The sequence below is a fragment of the Folsomia candida genome, unplaced genomic scaffold (genome assembly GCF_002217175.1).
Source record: "Folsomia candida strain VU population unplaced genomic scaffold, ASM221717v1 Fcan01_Sc001, whole genome shotgun sequence".
Classification (NCBI taxonomy): domain Eukaryota; kingdom Metazoa; phylum Arthropoda; class Collembola; order Entomobryomorpha; family Isotomidae; genus Folsomia; species Folsomia candida.
In genome coordinates this window covers 27,992,017-28,008,060 of record NW_019091193.1, presented here as the reverse complement: position 1 = coordinate 28,008,060, position 16,044 = coordinate 27,992,017, and the positions used below count along the sequence as shown (strand labels likewise).

At 37.5% G+C, this 16,044-nt stretch overlaps 1 protein-coding gene across 6 annotated transcripts; it reads right to left on the bottom strand.

Annotated features, from left to right (window-relative positions):
- Positions 1-56: 56 nt before the first annotated feature.
- On the bottom strand, positions 57-15,868 carry LOC110858052 (kelch-like protein 18). 6 transcript variants are annotated; one of them, XM_022106727.2, is made up of 14 exons: positions 15,680-15,868; positions 5,375-5,539; positions 2,673-2,803; positions 2,461-2,601; positions 2,191-2,389; positions 1,957-2,117; positions 1,756-1,892; positions 1,462-1,684; positions 1,368-1,400; positions 1,113-1,296; positions 955-1,052; positions 817-888; positions 668-734; positions 57-552 (listed from the first exon to the last, which is right to left on the bottom strand). In XM_022106727.2, the coding sequence occupies exons 1-14, from the start codon at positions 15,851-15,853 to the stop codon at positions 403-405; spliced, it is 1,935 nt and encodes a 644-aa protein (XP_021962419.2). In that variant the 5' UTR covers positions 15,854-15,868; the 3' UTR covers positions 57-402. The 6 variants fall into 6 exon arrangements, with proteins under 6 accessions (XP_021962419.2, XP_021962404.1, XP_021962411.1 ...); XM_022106712.2 differs by lacking the exon at positions 15,680-15,868 and adding an exon at positions 15,240-15,478; XM_022106719.2 differs by lacking the exon at positions 15,680-15,868 and adding an exon at positions 10,588-11,105.
- Positions 15,869-16,044: the final 176 nt, after the last annotated feature.

The following is a 16,044-nucleotide window of genomic DNA, read 5'->3' as shown; positions in this document are numbered from 1 at the left end:
GACTAAGTCGTTAATTAGGCTGGACAGGATTTTTGCTTGTCCTTAATGCGCTCAAGTTTTTCTTTAAAATTCACTTTATTCTCATAATCACATAAAATTAAACAAGAATCATGGCATACTATTTTCCACGCATGCATAAAACGACGACAAGTGGTGGGAGAAAGGGGTACATAAAATTAAAATCGAGGAGAGAGATGATAAGGAATTTGGCGACATGATGTACATTCTTGTACAGTATGGAATTTAGCATTTAACAAAATCACAGCTGATGGTTCAGTTCTTTTTTCTTGAAGAGAAATAAAAAAAATGGTAGACTTGCGAAGAATTGATCATGATAGGTGACCTCACTCACTCGTTCACTGGATAACAAAAATAATTGAGGGTTTTGTATAAAACTAGTTGTTAGACGCAATCAAGTGGAATGACGCCAACGCCAACGCCTCCTTCATGTGCACACATGGGTGGTGCGTCGGTCCACTCGTTCTTCGCGGGATCATAGCACTCGACACTGGAGAGGTTTGTGACCCCGTCGTAACCCCCGATGGCCCACAACTATAAATTTTTCCATCCATTTTTAATCTTATAATTATAAATTTAAATCATTGCATAACAAGAAGTTAGTCGCCATTCTAAGTATGTTTTTACATTAATACAATAACATACTTACCTTGTCCATATTGGCGACGAGGGCGACACGAGATCGCATCATTTTCATGGGGCTGCACTCAGTCCAGCTGGAAATTAGGGATATTTTAGTTTTGAGCAATTTGTTGTGTAAGGATGACGTAAGCCGTCAAAGTCACGTATGTCACTTACACATCGGTAATTGGATCATAGACCTCCACTGAGCGTAGAAACGTGGCCCCATCATACCCTCCGGCGACATAGCTAAAATTAAATAACAGGTTTTAGTCAATTTTCCTAATCTTACGACTAAATATTCCAAATATTTACAGTTTATCTCCAATCACTGCAGCTCCCAATCGACACCTCTTTGTATTCATTGATGCGATCGGATGCCAGGCAGATATCGAGGGGTCGAATCGTTCAGCCTGCACAAAAAAGTATGAATTGTTATTTACCCCATAATTATTTTACTACTCGCTACTTACCGAGTCGAATATGGACAATCCGTCGTGACCCCCGATGGCATACATGAAACCTTGAAATGCCACGACGCCGGCGGCACTGCGGTGCTTCATCATCGGTGTAATCATGAACCAATCTCCCCTTTCGGGGTAGAAGCACTCTACGGTATTGAGACTGGAGTTCCCATCGTAGCCACCGGCAGTGTATCTAGAAATACAAAGTTAAATATAAACTAAAATTACATCCCTTAATTGAACCAATGTGTATTAATTACTTACAATTTATCATTTAAAGCGGCACAACCGACAGCACTGAAAAAAGCTCAGATTAAAATGTTGACCATTTAGAACTTATTTATCAAAGTATTCCAACCTCCTCTTGCACCTCATGGACGCAATCTTACTCCACGTTTTTGTCACGGAGTCATACATTTCCACCGTGGAGAGTCTCTCCGTCCCGTTGAAGCCCCCGATGGCAAAGAGCTTCTTTTTCATGACGGCTACACCAACTCGGCTTCGTTGCATTGTGATGGCTTCCGCAATCCGCCATTGCTCCTGGATTGGGTCAAAGATTTCCACTGTGGAAACCGAGTCTCCTGAATTATTCAGTATTATTTTCACCAGACTTGTCATAATTTTTGTTAACCATGTTTGCCGTAACAAGTACCTGTTTTGGTCAACCCTCCAACGACAAACATGTATCCTACGGTGTCGTCAAAGCACCTCGGCCGGATTCGAAACGTTTTGCTGAGAGGCCTCCGTTCCGGGATGAGAAAGTAGTCTCTAGCTTCGTCAATTAGGTCCCTGCAATGATTTGGTTTATTAAACCTGTCATGGGACTTATAATCTGGTCAATGTATGTACAAACCGGCACGGGTGTGAGCTCCTGACTAAAATTTCCGACGCGACGTAATCCGTAATGAATTGCGGTGTGAGGAGTGGCATTCTCACACATTGCAAGAGTTCCGGAAGGTGAATGCATCTTATTTGAGTGTCCTTCTTGACCCATTTTATCATCACGTTAAATACCTGATATTTTATTTCAAAATTTTTAATGATAATAAATATAAAAATTGCATTACATCTTATTCGTGTAGATTACCTGCTCTTCTGAGTCTACAGCAAGCTCATCCCTACTGAGAATGTTGATAATATCTGAAATTCCCAATTGGCTGAACTCCTCAGACTTGGACACATCCAAAAAATGTTTTTGTATAAATCGGTCAGATTCTTTCACAACGCTCGAGCAGTTCAAAGTATCGGCAAAAGCTCGGATCCCCACGACATTATCCGGCGTTAATCTGATCAAGTGAAGAATTATGAATATTTTTTAACCTTAATCTAATTAAAATATATGTGCATATATTCGTACCTTTTGCCGAGGAATTTAGCACACGCATCCTTAACCTTGTTTATTTGTAGGAACGACGAGGAGAGCATAATACTTTGAACATTGTTCACATTGATCGTGATACGTCCAGTGTAAGCGAAATTGATTAATTGTTCCACCGCACTTTCACCGTATAAAAAATGTACAGTTAGTTAAATTCTTAATAATTGCGTAACTGCATAAAAAGTACTCACTCAGGATCCAATCCTTTCAACGTGACTTCGTTCTGCTTTGACTCGATCATATCATTCGTAAACATGGCGTGAAAGTAAGGAATTGTGGCCGCCAGAACGATCCGATGCGCCTGGATGACTGATTCGTCCACCTGAAATTATTAATAAATCCATTCACCTTCAAAAATCTGGGTAGATATATTTTTTCCAGTCCTTAACTTGCATTTTACATCCGTTAAATTGCGATTCACACAATCGAACAAAGGTTCGCAGAAAAAAATCTTAGCGAAACTCGAGATAGGCCACTAAATACAGTGCATTCTTACCGAACAAAGTTTCGTCATAGTCTGACTGACCTACTTATTATAATATGATGTTGGCGAGGCTTTTATTTATTAATGTTGATGTAATCGAGTAAAATGCGATTAATAATCGACCTCTCGGGCTACAGGTCATCTCATCATCATCACCCGGAGTTAGACTCGCAATAAATATATGCCCGAGTAGTGCGGAGTTTATACTATTAACTAATTAACTAGCAGAATCCACTAATGTAATCGCCGTGCTACACACCCACAGAAATTCCATGAAATTGACAGGCTGGTGTGAAGTTGAGACTGCATAATAAATATGTGAGAAGAGTGCACTAAAAATGTGTACAAGACGCGAGCGAGGAAGAGTTATTTATTACGTCAAAAGGCCAAGGTTGGTCTAAACTTTGAGTTAAAAATTAGCACAAAATATCTCATTTTTCTAAATATCATCATCATCACAAACCGAGCCGGTCTTGTAAATATGTATAGTCGCAATTATTACGTACTTAATTTACAGATGCGTAAATTATATAGTAAATTCCTTCATTACTCTTGCTCGTCATATTTATTTTCTCGTGATGACTTTAGACGAACTCTCACTAAAGGTATACATTGCCTGTACGACTATTTTTTGATTTAAAAATAAGTACCCGAAACTGAGTCACATCCCGCCAAAAAAAATCGGAAAAATATTTTTTTTTCGAATTGCCCCACCCACTCACCCCCAGAGGTAATTTTGCTTGGTTCAGCTTTTTCTCGGCCCCCAAGGCCGATAAAGGCGCCAAACTCGGCATGGACCTGCCATCTGGGGTCGTCCTCGGTGACGCTAAGTATGAATCCCTTAGGTCAAAATCTATAATGCCCTTGACCTGAAAATTTCGACCTTTTTTTCGTTTTTTCGAAATATTTCCCATGTTTATGAAATGTTAACTTCCCCACTTCAAAACCGTACAGAAACCATATATTTCGCATCTATTGCCGGTTGTTTCGACCTCCTAGCTCAAAAACTAAGGGTACTTCGTAGAACGACTCGCGCCAAAAAATCGACAATGTCGAACGCGACGGGGAGGGTACTTTAGAGGCCCCTATTTCCGACCATGACCTTTTTTTCGGTCAAATTGAGTGTCAGGCCGATACTACTATCTATTGTGAACAAAATAAGCACAACCACACCCACAAGCATTGGGGGTGTGGCTCACAAAAATTCGTCGAAGTTTTGCAAAAGGTCGAAAATTTCTCAACAAATTTTTCAAAAAATCGGTTTTTTGATGTAGTATGCTGTTTAGAACACGTTTCGACCAAATTGTAGTTGTTTTGGAAAAATTTGTTGAGAAATTTTCGACCTTTTGCAAAACTTCGACGAATTTTTGTGAGCCACACCCCCAATGCTTGTGGGTGTGGTTGTGCTTATTTTGTTCACAATAGATAGTAGTATCGGCCTGACACTCAATTTGACCGAAAAAAAGGTCATGGTCGGAAATAGGGGCCTCTAAAGTACCCTCCCCGTCGCGTTCGACATTGTCGATTTTTTGGCGCGAGTCGTTCTACGAAGTACCCTTAGTTTTTGAGCTAGGAGGTCGAAACAACCGGCAATAGATGCGAAATATATGGTTTCTGTACGGTTTTGAAGTGGGGAAGTTAACATTTCATAAACATGGGAAATATTTCGAAAAAACGAAAAAAAGGTCGAAATTTTCAGGTCAAGGGCATTATAGATTTTGACCTAAGGGATTCATACTTAGCGTCACCGAGGACGACCCCAGATGGCAGGTCCATGCCGAGTTTGGCGCCTTTATCGGCCTTGGGGGCCGAGAAAAAGCTGAACCAAGCAAAATTACCTCTGGGGGTGAGTGGGTGGGGCAATTCGAAAAAAAAATATTTTTCCGATTTTTTTTGGCGGGATGTGACTCAGTTTCGGGTACTTATTTTTAAATCAAAAAATAGTCGTACAGGCAATGTATACCTTTAGTGAGAGTTCGTCTTTAGCTTTTTTTAAATGGATTGAATTGACACTTGCAAATTCTTTCTAGGATTTGTTTAAATTCGTCGTGATTTTAATTTTGAGGGCGTAGCGTTACCATGTCAATATTTATAATTTAAATTTTACATAACACCAGGTCAGCTGGAGTCGCATTAAATCTAAGAAAACAAGGATGACGGAATGTTTTTTTGTTCGCAAGAATTTAGGGTAATGTTGATGATTATTATGTACGAATTTAACTGCAGTGCACGTAATGATAAAATGACGTGGATATGCGTTTATCATGCATCTTTGTTTTTTTAAGTCGAGACAAAAAAATCACATCACGATAGAATTTCTGTGGGTGTGGTTAAAATCAACATCTACTTACTTCACTTCTATCAACCAAAGACGACTTATCAATTGACCAGAAAAAATAAATTTCTTACCTTTAACTTGATATCGCAGAGGAGCCCTTCATTTCGAATTTGTTCCATCACAGGAAACCCGTCCAAAGGGAGGTCCTCCTGATGAAATACTTCATGTTCTGTGTCCTCCAAAACGTTCGACATGTCACCACCACGTCCGCCGGCTGCACCACCTTCTTGCTCGACCTGCATGTCAACCCCACAAAAAAATTAATCCACTCGTCTCACTCAAGTCCGCAGAACCAAAATGATGCTTGGCACCAAATAAATTAGACTATTTATAATCAATTGTTCTTCAAGAATGCGACAATAAATCAATTTTTTGCCTGTCTGATCAACACCATCCACAAATGACCAAACCCTATCTACAAGTATTTTCCGTGTGACATGTATGTCTCCATGCCAACGTATGTAAGATGATGATTAATAAATAAGTGTTACCAGGCAGTGAAAACCGAGTATGTAACTATTCGGGCTGCCTACACACATAGTTGACGCCTCAAATAGAATTTGTTTTATTATTGGAAATATAAATATTATGCAGCTTCGCAAGAATACGAAATGATAAACAATTCTTAAAAGAAAACCAACAAAACAAGTTGAACAAAATACCGATTTGCTTCCCCCTTCGACCCGAAGACCTTCACCGCTGCCACCACCCTGTCCAAGGGACAAGGTGAACTCGCACAATAATTCGACCGCAAAAGTGTCCCCACCATTGTTATTGTTATCACTGTTATTGTTCCCGTTTCGTCGTGGGGGTGACGGCGGCAAGACTCGCGACAATACCCGCACCACACTCGAGGCAAATGTCCGTTCTCGCATTATTTTACAATTTTTTGTTCTAAATTAAGTCGAATAAATTTTTTGCGAGGTTAACAAACAAAAATTAATGCTTAAGTACGACGATGCAATGAGATGAAGGCTGTCGAACTACTGCATGTACGATGACATGACTAAATGGCCGTGTTGTTTTTTGAATCGAGCTTCCTACTTGGTTATATTAGTCATGACGAAATCAGAGAAGAATTGACAGCCAGCCAGTGACCACAATCTCGACATCTCATCTCGGCATCTTTTCCTATTTAACATACTTCAACTGACTGGCTATTTATATTTATGGGTTCCATTCATCCCGATAATGAGACGAAGCTGCTTAAATATTTTGTTCCACGGTCAGGATAATTTTTATACGTGATTCTGACGAGTGATAACACACGCTTGTCAAGTCTGTATCACGAGTAGTGATCTTATTGCAGTCAGTGTACGTGCAGAATCTTGGCCATAAAAAAAGGAGACTGCTGGACTGGAAGACATGGCAAAAACAACACGTCCAGTCCACAGCCCAACTGAATCGTCGTCGACTAAAGGACAATAAACCATTCATTGCTTCAGGGGTAGTTTGTTACACAGATGAGAGAACTATTTTATTGGACGTAATATTCCCACGACTCGCAATAATAAACGTATGCAGCAATTAATTCGGAAAGTTGTAAAAGCAAATGTACTGCATCGTTAAATAGTGACCAATTTCCAATCAATACCACTTGTTGTATGGCTAGTTGATGTACAAATGTGACCCCCTTATTAGTCCTCTTCTGTAGGAAATGCGATAAAATGAGAAGGAAAATAGCATATTCTTGCCGAATTAATGACCACGACGGAAAACAAGGGACACTGCTGTGTTATTATAGTGAGGAACATATAACATTTAGTTTAACGAGTCCTGCATATTTACAATTACAAAGCAAGCGAACGCGTGTCTTGTTACGACTACTTTTGCATAGATATTATTACAATTTTGCACATTTGGTGTTTTATTTAGTGACTGACCATGTAAGCAATGTGTACATATGCACATAATGAAACGAGCTACTTGTTTGCAAAAATCTTATTTTGTGTGAGGAGTTGCAAGAACTGCTATTATGCTTATCTTACGATGTACTGCCGTGTCATAATAATGCTGTATCGTACATGTCTATATATTTGCCAGGAATGAATAATTGAACGACGATGAAGTATGTATTAGAGGTGAGTCGAGCAGCGGTTTTCAAAACCTCGGCTCGCTCAGCTCAGTTCAACCGAGCCGAGCATGATCAAGCTCGGCTCAATTGAGCATTTCTTAGTATATACATGCATGCCTAGTTCCTGGTAAATTTTATGAAATGAAATCTGAAAATATTTGAGAATAATTTGGAGATAAATAAGTATAAATAATAATAATAAATAATAATAAAATAATAAAAATAAATATTAATAATAAATATAAATAATAAATATACATAATAAAGAATAATAATATATTAATAATAAATATAAATAATAAATATACATAATAAAGAATAATAATATATTAATAATAAATATAAATAATAAATATACATAATAAAGAATAATAATATATTAATAATAAATATAAATAATAAATATACATAATAAAGAATAATAATATATTAATAATAAATATAAATAATAAATATTGTGAAATAAATAAAAAAAAGTGTAAGGAAATGAATTCAGAATTGTTTCCGCATAATCACTTCACGAATCTCATCTTTCTTATCTTGACGTCTCATCTCACGGTTCTTCAACTCTTCTCGTTTTTTACGAGCCATCTGACTGATGCTGCTACTATGACCATTCACTATTTATTCCTTGACCATTTACTTAGGACCTGGTGAAAATAGGAGCGTGCCCTTCATTCGTCTTCTTGGTACAGCTTCTTGATGTTCCGTACACTTTCAAATTTATGGGGCAATCATTGCACCCTGAAAAACAAATTAAGCTGATGTTTTGATCAAGCATCGACGACATCGAATATGCCCACAAAATTCTCTCAAAGGTCGATTGTCATTGAGATCTAGAGGACTTTTGCACTCCTCAGGGCATTCTTCCACACCTGGAATATTATCATGTAATGAACATACTTAAATATAACATATGGAATTACTAATTAAATTGTATTAATTAGTTCAGATTTTAGAAGTTTATTGAAATACTAATGCACTCACTAAAGAGTTTTAAAACACTGTTTATTCCATTTCTTCCTCCTATACCGACAATTCCGGCGGGAACAATGCCATTGAGACGACGGAGAATGAGGCCTCAATGCTACATTTCCACTTTTTGGATCCATTGAAAAACAAATTAATAAAAAATCTAGTATAGCCAAATACTTCATCATTTCATTGAAATGATTTCAACGTACTTAAATAAATTAGTAAAGCATACGAAAGGCAAATAATTATTTATTTATTTAATTGCATCTTAGTCAAGACTATTGGAATTTGATGTTTTATCAATAATAAATTATCACTCACTCTATAAGGAGACTCTCCTTATAGGAGAGTCACCTAAATAAAACTGTTAAGGTTTGACTTGTTTTTTTTATTATGCAGCCTGATAATTGAATTTGTATTTCCTCAAATTTAATTTAATTGATAAAAAAAATATTGAGAGTTCAACACGAGGATGAAGAAAGTCATGCCTAAAAAATTAAAAATGCAGAAAACCATTGCCATGCTCCTCTACCAGTTTTACAACCTAAATATAGAGGGCAAAAACTTCGCTTCGAGAAACCCACGCGAGAAACCTAACGGGAAAATGAATCGAACATGACACGACCAAAAAAACCTAAATCTAAAATTTAATAATTGTTGAAAAGCAATTCAATAACTTGAACATTATCTTTGTTCAAGGGAACACATTTACAAAATCAATTTAGAAATGATCCATTGCAATTCTTAATTAATTATTAATTTCGCCAGGTCTACGATTATTTACATATTTGTTGGAAAATGACTTCTAATTAATGGTACTGTTTCTGCATTTAAAAGACGAAAAATTCCACAACGATCAATATATCCTTTTGAGAAATAGATCTGCATGAATATAGATCTTGCTCAGCCATTTCCACATCATCGTCACGAAGCGAAAAACTGCCCGTAATAATGATAAAATTGGTCAAGTTCCGGTTTGGCTTTGACTGAAAGCCAAACTACGTGGATAGTAAGGAAGGGCGAAGTCGTATTTTGTACAGGGGGATTTGTCGACTTATTTCTGGAATTCGGTAAATTGAAAGAAATGCTTGGACGGGTGCGGCACGCATTATTCCATGTCTTTTAAGGAACAAGACATTGAGGATTCTAAAGTGAAAAATTTATTAAAAATTACAAATGCAAGGTAACATATTTAGCTAGTGTGGCGAATTAGTTCTTAATGAAATAATTTATTAACTACTAATTAAAGTAGGTCTTCTGTGTTTAGGAAATCTGGATATTTTGAAGAATAAATTGGAGATAAATAAATATTGTGAATTTTAAAAAAGTGTGTGAAGAAGAAAACGAATTCAATCTCTTCGCAAATCTCATCTCACTTATCTAGACGCCTCATCTCACGGTTCAACTCTTCTTCTCGTTTTTTACGATGCATCTCGCCCACAGCAGCGATTGGCGCAGCATCCAATTCTCCATCGGAATAATAACTCTAGATGGGAGAATTCACAATAATGTCATACTTAAAACTAATTCAAGTATTCTTCATTGCATCAAAATATGTATCTACTCCAGCGATACTTTTCTCTTTCGAGGTGTCGAGTAGCTTCAGCTGCCAAGGCCAATTCCATCAGGGGATTCCGTTCTTCTGGAAAATATTTCATTTGTGCTGGTGATGTTTGATCCTGAGAAACAAAACCTTAATATAATAATATAATAATAATAATAGAATAATAATAATATAATATGTGATATAATAAGAATAGAATAATAATAATATAATATATAATATAATAATAATAGAATAATAATATAATAATATATTATATTGTATATTTAAACTACACGGATACAATTTTCTCAGTTCACACAACTAGAAATTATAAAACGTAACGAGCTTGCTTCGTTCAAGCTCGACTCAGAAAACGTTCGGCTCGCTCAAGCTCGCCGATCACCAGAATGCTCGGTTGACCTGAGCATTTGGCTCACCTCTGGTATGTATGTGGTATATTCAGGACCAACAAATATTGCCCCATTTGCGTTTTTGACACTTTTGAAGTTGCATACATACTTTTAAAGTGAAATATGTTCATTACTACTACACACACACAAAGTGAGTTTGTAAATATGATAATCGATTTGTGCAAAAATGAATACTACTTCAACTACATACATATGCATGATACAAGACAATAGATTTGTGACTAATTTTTTTACCAACATTGATACAGCAAAACTTACGAAATTAAACAATGCTGGGCCATCCAATGGAAAAACTAAACAAATTATTTAGCAGGAAACAACCTGGTGAATAAACCGGCACTAAAACACGATATAAAATGTATGGCACACTTATTTTCCACTTCGAAGAATTGTATATATATACTTTGAGTCGTATTTTTTGCTCTTGTTTTTTTTCTGCAAAACAATTTTTTCCTCCAGCACCCACCGGTTTAGCGTTAATGTAAATGTGTATAAATATTTGTACCTTAAAACTCAACACTCACTGACTAACGACACGACAAGTTTGGACTTATGTACTAACTCCTGCTGCTTTTTGCAAGTTTTGGCCGATTATGCATAGTGGTTGGTGGTGCAAACCGTTATTGCAGAAAGAGTTGAATGCACTTTTTTCGCCATGTTGCAGATATGTTGATGGTGATGGATCTTATTTGGGATCGTATCGCAAAATACTTATTGATCATGATGCAGTCTTGCAGGTAAATAAATAAGTATGAATACGTACAAACGACGGATGACGACTGGCTGATCAACGCTAGAGATGGTCCATGTCATGCTGAATGAGACCAAAAAGTCACCAACTAATGGTAGTAAATGTACAGTGTAAGTTGGTATCTTATCTTTGTATTTGTAGTATCTTGTCATTGTCTGTCAGTGTGTCCCTTGAAGTAAGGTAGCTAAATAACTACACACCTATTTATGTCTATTCAGCTCCTCTCAAATTTAGAATTTAAGCGTATCTATGCAGCACATATATTTAGCGATGTATTTTGAGGAGTATATTACAGGTATTATATTTAATAAGCATGAGATGATTCTTCATCCTGCAAAATACTCGACCTACACAAATAATTGGATCATCATCGTTCAGGTTGCAGAACGCGTTGTGCAGGGCGAGATCTTAATACAGGTCAGGCTTTTAGCTTTTGTTTACTGCCCTACTTTTTGTTACGTGTTTTATAAAGACATATTTTATTGCAAGTTGTAAACTTGACCAACCAACCAAGATTTTGATGATGAACGCTTTTTTTGACATAAATGGAAGAATCCCCATTGACCAAAGTGGTTACTGAACACGTATTTTATTCGTCCGTAATGGGCGAAGGGACGAGTTGAAGTTCGTGTTTAGAACAAGTTACAGACGAGCTGATACGGGGTGAACGGGCGCCGGTAAACGTGCCAGGCTCGTCCTTATCTGGTCCGTTAATACCAAAACGGAACCAATTGAGAACGTACCTGGAACCGGGCTGAATTCGTCCTAATCACGCTCTCATGCGGTGCAAATATACGAAAATAGTACGAGTATATAACCACCAAGAACTATTTTTGACTCAATTTATTTATATTTACATTCATAGCGTAACTACAAATTAAAATACAACTGGAAATTGATTTATGACGAAACGTGCTCTGCAATTCCAGGCTGCATCTAGATATAAATATGTTTCGTATTAAATAGTATTCTTAAATATTCTTAATCTACTAAATATATGAAGGGTGTGTACATACCTTTTTCTTTTTGGCTTCAATCCTGGCAGGAGCTTTCTTTAGCCAATTCTGGATGCTTTCGTCGATGTCTTTATGCGTAGCTGACGACATTAGTGGATTTGTCCGGACCGCAGTTAAAGTTTAAAATGCTCGAAATAATCAAATTCTGCGCTACCATAAAGCAAGGACGAAAGGTTTAAATTATGAGCCTTACAATAAACACAGCTTTTGATTTTTTCACGATCTTTAAATGATTTTTTTCCGCGTTGACCCGCAAAACTAAGTGTGGCTGCAAAGTCGTCCGTCATCAAAAACGTAAGCACACGGTAAATAGCATCTGTGCCTTTGCTGCCTGAACCTGACAAACTCATTATCTAGAAATAAGAATACATGAAGTTTGATAAACAGAACTAAAAAGATTGGGGCGAAATTAGAACATGATGCTAACCAAAGCTTGTCGAATTTTAGGATCAGCTATTTTTCTTTCCAGTTCGTCATACTCCGGCAAGTTGTTTAATGGAATAACCTTTTCGTCGCCATCAAGGTCTTCGATAATTGTCCTATTTTGATTGCGCAAAGCCAGATGGAAAGTTTCGCGAAGCTCGTTAATGCTGGCTTGAATATAATCCAACTTACGAATTATAATATCTGTACAAAAAAATTAGATACAGTATAAAATTTAACTTGTTACTCTAGAAGGAAGCGAGCTACATATCATCAGTTCTTGTAGGTACAATTGTTCCATTAAATGACCCTTGACCAATATCCTGGCTTCGTTCCTGGGACAAAGAACTCGTCGGGCCTCGTCCTTTGAAAAATCGTTATTTTAATCATATTAATTCATGGAAACCTTTATGCCAACAGTTATACCTGAAAATGTCATCGGCGTCGTAACTTCCGTTCTTGGGGTTTGACAAAAATTTTGCTCACTCTCGGACAAACACTCTTCTCGCTGGTGAAATTGACTAAATCCTATTCCACCGCTTCCGCCTAAATAAATACCAAGTTAATTAAGATAAAATTTCATGAAAAAAGAAAGTATATACTACTTTTACTGGGTAATGGAGAGGAATTAGTGTTACTAGGCTCGTCTCTCGAAGTTGTTGACAAAGTTTCATCCGGCTGCACCTTAAATATATTTCGTTATTTAATAAGTTTCATTTCAAGGGATGGTGGATAATTTACCAAGACCAACGTTGGCATCTGGAATTTTGATGAGTCTGAACGATTTATCTGAAAAAACAAAAACATTTGTAGTTATGGCGAGAAGGACGATTTTGAAGTAATCAAGTTAGAATGAAACGGTAAATTATTTTTACGAATGAGTGTCACAAACCTCGGTCACTTTAGATTTTTTTGTTTTTACATGTAGCAAGCTCTTCGTTAACGGACTATCATTCTCGTCATCGCCACTTGAATCTGCGTTAAAAAGTTTTCTGTTGACGGTCGTCGACCTCTTCCCAGTTCTGCGCCACTACTAATCCCTCCTTCTTGCGCAAGACGCGGAAGATTTAGGCGAGCATCTTCGTATTTTCCTAAACAGTATATAAATAAAGTTTTAGCGATACACCCATGAAATTTATGTTGTATCTAATGTAAAAATACTACATACCGTATCGTTTAACTATTTCAACCTCATAAATTTTCCAAGTTTTGGCGTCTGGTGATTCACCATTTCGGACCGATTTTTCCAGCTTCCGTGATTCAGTTTTTGAATAATTCGGCCAATATGTGTATTGCAGACCATCAATTTCTACCAACCAGTTTGAATTGATGATGTCGATTTCTTGCTTTGAAATGAAGTCGGCAACGATAAAGCTGACAGCGCTGGAATCCGTATCCATGATGGCGCAATTATTAGCACACGAATTTAAAGACGGCAAAATAATTCTTGTAAGGAAATCCGATGCACTTTATAACAATTTCACCGGACGTACGGACTCGAAACACTTATGCTGCCTCAATATTTTTAATAGTTCCGAAGTAGCGTTCCTAGTAATTCTGTTTTTGATTACCCACTTGGCCAGTTTCTCTTTCGTCTCACTACGGGAATCTAAACTTTCATAAAAACTGTCAACACTTGGATTAGGTAAAATTTCGTCTATATCTTCAACTGTCCGGCTGAAACTTGCCCGTCTCATATTTGATGGTTTGGAGTCCAATAAATTTGTTTGAATTACTTGCGATGGAACTAATTCGCAAATGGAAGGTTTACTGACTGAGGAGTTTAGTAACACACGCGAATTTTCAAAATTTTTAGTAGCACGTCTAGCAATTTTTTTCGTCGAATTTCTGTACATGTTCTCTATTCAACCACTAGCTGCAGAGTGGAGTTAAAACTGGACGAAAAAACATCCATGCTGCCAAACATTTAAGTGTGGCGCACTAATTTCATTATTTGTTCTGACTTCGTCCCTCGGCCGTCTTTAACTCGTCTAAATTCAAACATGAAAATAACTATACAACCCCATCTCGAGGTGATATGTTTGCGACCACCTCCATACATCCTAAGATCGAGCCCCTGGTACCGGGCGAAGCTCGTATCATTCGTACAAACTAAACACGTCTTTTACCGGTGCCCTTGGTCCTGGACGAATCCAGCACAAATGGGACCAATTAAAAACGTGATGAGAACCAACTGGTCAATTGGGATATTACGATGAGATTAAGCAGCCTGCTCTAGAGTTCATGTCATTAACACGATTTCCGTCAAATCCGATTTTTTGATTCGTTATTCTTTTTAATTGCCTAGACACTTAATTTTTTTAGTGAATCGAATGTGGCGTAAATCGCGATGATGACTTGAACACTTATGTACGTTTCAACTCATCATTAATATTTTATAGTTTCTTAATGAAAAAACACTCTTTTCATTAATTAATAACAGGTCAGCCACATGTAAATACTACGCTCTTCCTTCACGAGGAAAGAGAATGCAATAATGCAAATGCATATCTTTAAGGAAGACCGACTAACTAATTAACCTCGTCCGGGCTCATTGCGCAATTTTAATATTAATCTGGTGACTAGTAAAACTATAGTCTTAACTGTGGAGGATAAGAATTATACCGCACTCTTGTTAAATCTGTACGACCATTAGTATTTTATTAAGGAAAATGGTCAATAATTATGTAATCCTATTACACAATGTAAATGAGACCAACCTGTCCAGCGGTGTGACCCTGAAGTAATGCGAATCCTATCCCCTCTCACTTTCACCACAAACAAACTTTAACCACGTTCCTCTTCCGTGATTGTTTCCGGAAGACGTTACGCCAACAATGTGGCCAGATTGGTGAGCAACAACTCACTGTCTGCCTCTCTTACAATATTAAAGAGTACAAAAAAGAGTGAGAACTTGTTTTGTCCAGGAGAACCTCCAGCTGACAAAAGCAGAATGTACATACAGAATGTACATTCTCCAGCTAAACAGATTATGGATCGAGAACTCTCTCTCTCCTGGAGCTTATTGGTTTTGTCATGACATGACGTCACCTTATGCACCATGAAAAACTTCGAGTAACCAAGCGGGTTTAGGTATTATGCGATTTAAAGTAGATGTTTGGCCTGGGTGGGTGTGGTTTGATAAGGTGTCATCGCTTACCAAAGTCCGTCCCGGCGTCAGCTTACTCCGCAGGTCGATACTCACGCCGAAGCGGAATATGAGCTGGCGAACGCCACCGGTTCCAGATACTCCAGACAGATAAGTGGTGCCTCGTTTGGAGCAGGACGGCTTTTGTTTCTTCCGAGGTGAACACAACTGGATTCGTTTCCACATTTTGGACCGACCGAAAAAGCCTTATCATGGATATTTACCCGTCTTCTGACCTACAAGTCGTATGCAATCTGGGACGCTATTATTATGTCTGGCCATCATAAGGACAAGAAGTGAATGAAAAATAAGCGACTGCATGAAACTGGATGACATTCCTCACAATTGGTTGTGATTGCTCTTAATTTGGAGGAATG